This window comes from Panthera uncia, assembly GCF_023721935.1.
Source record: "Panthera uncia isolate 11264 chromosome C1 unlocalized genomic scaffold, Puncia_PCG_1.0 HiC_scaffold_3, whole genome shotgun sequence".
In the NCBI taxonomy this organism is placed as follows: domain Eukaryota; kingdom Metazoa; phylum Chordata; class Mammalia; order Carnivora; family Felidae; genus Panthera; species Panthera uncia.
In genome coordinates, this window is record NW_026057584.1 from 1028696 (window position 1) to 1034695 (window position 6000).

Genomic DNA, 6000 nt, shown 5'->3' on the forward strand with positions numbered 1-6000 from the left:
GGAAGGAGGACCGGTGTGGGGAGTGTGATGTTTGGGGGTGCTCCCCAGCACACGCGGGTGGGTTCGCTTCTCAAGCTGCAAAGACTCAAAGCTGGGGCTGGGTGCGATGCCGCTGTCAGCTCAGTGGTGCGTGTTCCTTCCAGAATCTCAAGATTCAGAGGTCTGTCGGGAGAGCCAAAGATGGCACCACCTTCCCTCTGAGCTTAAAGCTGAAATCGGAGCCCAGAAGCGAGGTGGTGGAAGACGGCAGGGCAGTGCCTGAGCCGGGTTACTCGGCGTCAGTCTGGGTGTTCTCCACCATCAGCGGCCTCATCACCCTCCTGCCCGACGGGACCATCTATGGCATCAACCACAGCTTTGCCCTGATGCTGTTCGGTTACGGGAAGACGGAGCTCCTGGGCAAGGTGGGCCTTGCGTGGGTGGCCAGCCTGCGTGCCCCTGCAGGGGGCTGGTCCGTTTCCACAGTGAGGACCTGAGCTTGCCACAGGCCTCGTACCTCCCTGTCTGCTGGGCCGGCCCCCTGGCTGCCCCTGGGGGGTGCCGGGCAGCGTGCTCCCTGTCTGCACTCATTTCTCCGGACCCCGCGCCGAGCCCTCCGTGACCCCCTGGGCTGTCTCGAGGTGCCGCCCTGGGAGAGGGAGGGGCTGTCACCCTGAGACCTGTCCCGAGCAGAGCGTCTGTCCCACCTGTGGGGATTTTCTCTGCGCGTGGAGCTCGGGGCTTGTCTCACCTCCTGTGCCCTGGGGGCCATCTTGGGGGGTCTGTTGTGCGGTCAGAGTCAGAGGAAAGTGTTCATGAACTTCTTCCTTGGATGGAGCTTTCTCTGAATTTCTTGAACACGGGGAGGCGGAAATCTCCACACACCAAGAGCCAGGCCCAGCTGGGATGCCAACTGCCTGTTTCTATCTAAGACCGTGCTGAGAGTCTGTATCTGTTGCTGCAAACCATTGTAAGCTTGGTGCCTAAAACATGACAATCTCATATTTAGGTCACAGATGGGCCCTTTGGGCTGGGCTCGGCGGGATGGCCTATTCTCTTTGATGTAGTGTCAGCCGGGGCTGGCGTCGTCCCCAGGCGCGCCTACCTGTGGGTCTGGCTCCCTGGGTCCGTGGCTGGGGCTGCCTGGGTCCGTGGCTGGGGCTGGTGTCGAGAGCCCCTGTGTGTCGTGTGGTGGCCGGGCTCCAAGGGCAGGTGAGCATCTCAGGCGGCCACAGCATGCTCCTCAAATGGTCCCAGGGTCCTCCTGGGTCCTGGAAAGGGGACACGGACCCTCTGCTCAGTGGGAGGAGGGTCACAGGGGAGGGAGAGGCTGTCGGCTGACGCATCGCTTTTGACGTCGAGTGGTCCCTGTGCCGGTGCGCCCGGCCGGCTCGGCCCTTGGGTGCCTGCAGCCCTTCACGGAGCACCTTGTTCACCACGCGCTGCCGCAGAGGAAGGGAACGTTGTTCCCTCTTGTCATTCTCAGACCCAGTGACAAGGTCCAAACACAGGTCCCTCTTTGTTTTCTAATTAGAAATATTAAGGAGCAAGTGAGCTGAAACTTAGTTAAATGAAGGTAAACTTAGTTTGAAGTTAATGAAAACACAGTCAGTGTGAGTTCTGGACCAGGGGTTCCCGCAGGAACATCGAGGGCGTCCCGTCTTTGTAGGGACCGCGTGTGGGGTGGATGGACCTGCCTCTGGATTAGACCGTGTTCCGGATTCACACGGCTGTGAGTAGGGGGCGCACACGGGTTCAGAGAGGGCACGTGTCCTTGCAGCTCCGGGGCCTGGGACCCTCATGCTGAGGCGCTGGCCAGCACACCAGAGGCGCCCCAGGTCCTTTGTCTTATCCTGGGCACCCATCGCTCCCTGAGAGCCACGTTTGCACACGTGAGATTTGCACACGTGGCTTTCATGCCTAAGGAAAACATGGGGCGAACATCTGCCCGGGAGACGTGGAGGTGTTGGTATTGGTAGCTTCAGTTGTTGATTTTGTTTTTTCGTAAGAAAAGGGAGAAAAAGTCACGAATTCCATGTTGAGTGTCAGAGGGGCTTTGTGGGTCTGTTGAAAGGAATACGACCTGGGGTCTTTGCTCACCTTGCCCGGAGATGTGCTCGCGTCGCGTTCATTTTGTATGCAGACCGGATGGTGCGCCGGCCCCGTGGGTCAGGGTGGATCCTCAACAGATCTGAAATGTCATGGTTTCTTTTCTAGAATATCACTTTTCTGATTCCCGGTTTCTACGACTACATGGAGCTCGCATATGACAGTTCCTTACCACGGCCAAACCTGACCAACTGCTTGGACGTTGGCAACCAGAGTGAGCCTGGGGAGAGTGCTGTGGACCCCCACCAGGGCTGGGACCCGGCCGGCGAGGCCAAGGGTCGGCCCAGCCTCTTCCTCCCAGGTGCGTCCGTGGCTGCCCAGCCACACACAGCCCTACACCTCGGAGGGAGGGGGCACGGGCGTGCTGGGCGGGATGGAGAGTGTAAGCCAGTGGCCGCCGGGCATTCGTGGAGACCCTGTCTGTCGTGGGCCTTCTGTGTTCCCGGGGGATGGGACGTGTCGTGAGTCTGACAGCCGTGAGCGTAGAGAGGGTCCCGGGGGTAGCTTGTTGGTGGTATTTTACGAGTAGATCTGTGGAGCCTCACATAGCCTACGACAGTGTTAACGTAGCCTATCGCGTTGACCCCTAAGTTAAGTAGTTCTAGGCATATTTGCTCGTTGTGTTTCTCCTCTGTACTTTTAGTTTAGCGTTTAGTATTATTTCAGCAAATATCCCAAGTCCCCAAGACGTGAACATCTTAGGTGCCGTGGTGTGTGAGGACAGGCTGGGAGCACAGCTCCCGCCCTGGCAGGGCTCCTCTCTGGCTTCGGGGCACCAGGAGCAGGGACCACAGAGCACGAGACCGCCCGGCAGCCTCCTCAGTGCTCACCTTTCCGTTGACAAGGAGCGAGGAGCAGCTGCGCCCCGTTCTGCTCCCAGCCCACAGGGCCCCACTCTGCAAGTACCTGCTCCCTCACTGCCCGCTGACAGGGTGCGGTCCTCACGTTCCCTGGTCTCTGCCGTCCCGTGGGAGGGGACACCGGAAATGAAACGAGAGGGCTGCTGGGGAGCGGCAGGCTTCAGGCGGCCGCATGTGTCCAGGGCTCCGTGGCCCTCTTGGAGGGTGGCGTGGTAGTGATGCCGTGCGCACGGGGCAGGCTCAGGGTACCTTGGAACACGTTGTCCCCGTGCTGCCGCCTGTGGCCCGACTTGCTGTCTGAGCGCTCACATACGGGGGTTTAACACAGTCACCAAGGGGGTGGAGGGGCCACGTGGGAGCCGCTGTGTCGTGGGGCAGCGCTCTGTGTTCTGGGCGCTGAACCCCAGTGGGGGTTTCTGCAGCGCGTGGCTCGGACCCGAGGCTGGGAGTGGGGTGCGTGCCCTGAGGGTTGCTTTCCAGGCACTAGAGGTGACCTCGTGGCATTTTGTTTCACAAGGTGCTTTGTCGGGCTGCTGGCTCTGCTGGGGTCTCCACTGTTCCCACGCCGGCTCCCTTCGTCGCATCTGCGTTCTGTCTACACAGACGGCCCTTTTCCAGTTTCTGTCGCTAGTTCCGAGTCTTCCCTTTCCCACCATTCCACCGTCTCTCCCGTGTGTGTGTCTAACGCACGTTCTTTGTGGAAGGTCAGGGGGCGGGGGTCGCTTCTGCCCCTCTCCCTGTGCCTCCTCGGGATGAACTCTCGGAAGTGGCATTTCTGGGCACGTGGGGATGCTCGCTTTTGCCGGCTGTTGTCCGAATGTCCACTGGAAAGATGGTGCCGGCCCGTCCACTTCCACCGCCGGGGGCCGGGCTTCTTCCCCACAGCCCCGATCCAGACTGCCATTTACAGGGACAGCCCGCCTGCGCCCACCCCCCCTGCTGTGTGCTCGGCCCTATGTGGGTGGACAGGCGCCGGGCCGGGGAGCTGGTGGGGAGGCTGTGACACACAAGTATAGGCTTGACGCGTAGGTGACCAGCCCTCAGGAGGAAGAGCGAGGCAGGGGGAGGACGTACAGTCTCAGGGTCCGTGAGCCTGGGAGGGACCCTTGGGATGGTGGCTTTTGGTGAAGCACCGAAGGCGGCAGGAGTGGCGTTCCAGGGACGGGGGCCAGAGGCCCTGGGCAGAGCGTCGGGAGGCGGGCCGCAGGGCCGTGGGGGGTCACAGCACGGATTTGGGCTTTTACCTGGAGTCAGAGCAGGGCCCTCGGGGGGCTCTCGGCAGATGGAGGGACGCGCTGCAGCCCCGGGGGTGGTAGTGGGATCCTGCCGGCTGAGGGCAGGGCCTGGGACACCGCAGCAGGGAGAGTGGGGGCCGCTGGCCCCGACGGGGCACCTGCGGAGTGGCGAGGGGGTGGTCCGGGACACGCTGCGGACGTAGGCTCGCCATGGCTTCCGAGATCCGGTTGGGGCCCCCCCTGCTCACGAGTCCCGTGGGGGGGAGACTCGGTCAGCAGGTGGGAAACGGTCTGTTCTGTTGCTGCCAGATTCCAGGGTTAACGGCTCGCTTGTCGGAGACCACGAGCTGCCACGAGGCGAGACCCTAGAGGTAGTGGGAAGCCGAGAAGCCTTCGCAGGGACGGGGGGCCAGGCAGACCCCGGAGGCCACCTCCCTCCTGCCCTCCCGCCTCCGCCTGTTCCGAGGTGAGTCCCCTGGAGGTGGGGTGGGGCGGCGGTAGGCGGGCGCGGTCGACGAGACAGGTGCCCGCAGCAGCGGTGGCGCTAGCTCCTGGCCACCGAGTGCTGGCTCGAGCACCGGAGTCCGCCTTTGGGCGTGGTCCCCGGCGTGGTCCCCGGTGGTGGCCTTGAGACCCTGCCGTTGTGTGGGTGGGGTTCCAGGGAGTTAGCATAGCAGGATTTCCTCATTTAAAAAACCATTTGCATCTGCTCTCTTTTAAATAACGAAATACTGTATGTAGAGTGGTCAAGTCCACGTTAGAACACGTGGAAAATGTAGAAAGGCAGAGAGAGAAACTCACCGGTCATCCCTGCTTAGTTATCGTGGTCCCACGGTACACAGCGTTTTGGAGTTTCTCAACTAGTTTTCTCCCCGCGGGAGCCGCTGCCAGCCGTTGGGGCTGCCCCGCCACGTCCCCGTCCTCGGAGCGGGGCACCTTCCTGGCGTGTCCTCCGCGTCCGCGGGTGCTCGTGGGCAGCCTCTCTTGCCCCTGTGGCACAGACCGGGTCACCCCGTGCGTGTTGTCCTGGACGTGTGTGTGTGAGACGTGTGCGTCCGAGCCCTTTCCACGTGTCACCTCCCGTGGAGCTCTGCGGTCTCGCTGCTTTCCTGCCGTTGGCTTGGATTCCCTGGCCTGCCGCTACTTCACTCGGGTCCGCTTTGGATGGTCTCTGTGCCACGTGCCCATCTGTGGACGGGGGGACTCTCCCCCGGCGGGGCCGCCTGAGGCGTGACCCCCTGGCCCCAGGGGTGGTCGCTGCTACAAGCCGCTGGGCTCCTGGCCTGCGAGTCCCGGGGTGGGGGACCCTGGCGGTGGCTCTCATCTGCTCTGCCCCAAGCTCCCGTCTGGGCCCCGCACGCTCCGTTTTCTGGGACGAGGTTGTGCGACAAGCAAGTCCCGCCAGATGAGCCGCTTCCGACGCTTCTCTCGGGTTGGATGTGCTGAGCTCAAGTTGTAGTGCTAGATCAACGTCCCTCCTAGAGGCCCTGTAGGTGTGCTTGTCCTTGTCACTACCCCTGGCTTGCTTGCTTGCTTGCTTCCTTCCTTCCTTCCTTCCTTCCCTCCTTCCCTCCTTCCCTCCTTCCCTCCCTCCCTCCCTCCTTCCTTCCTCCCTCCCTCCCTCCCTCCCTTCCTCCCTCCCTCCCTCCCTCCCTTCCTCCTTCCCTCCCTCCTTCCTTCCTTCCTTCCTTCCTTCCTTCCTCCCTCCCTCCTTCCTCCCTCCCTCCTTCCCGCCTTCCCTCCTTCCTTCACTCCTTCCTTCCTTTCTTCACTCCTTACTTCCTCCCTTCCTCCCTCCTTCCTCCCTCCCTCCCTCC

At 62.1% G+C, this 6000-nt stretch overlaps 1 protein-coding gene across 3 annotated transcripts in view; it reads left to right on the forward strand.

Moving 5' to 3' along the window:
* The window catches only part of PASK (PAS domain containing serine/threonine kinase), a 40683-nt gene that overhangs the window by 16955 nt on the left and 17728 nt on the right, over positions 1-6000 (forward strand). For all 3 annotated transcript variants that reach the window (XR_007454223.1, XM_049614525.1, XM_049614524.1), the window contains exons 8-10: positions 144-404; positions 2197-2389; positions 4493-4649. Coding sequence is in view for 2 of the 3 variants with exons in the window: in XM_049614525.1 (XP_049470482.1) it covers positions 144-404; positions 2197-2389; positions 4493-4649 (611 nt within the window). In the remaining variant the exon portion in view is untranslated. The remainder of the gene's footprint in view (positions 1-143; positions 405-2196; positions 2390-4492; positions 4650-6000) is intronic.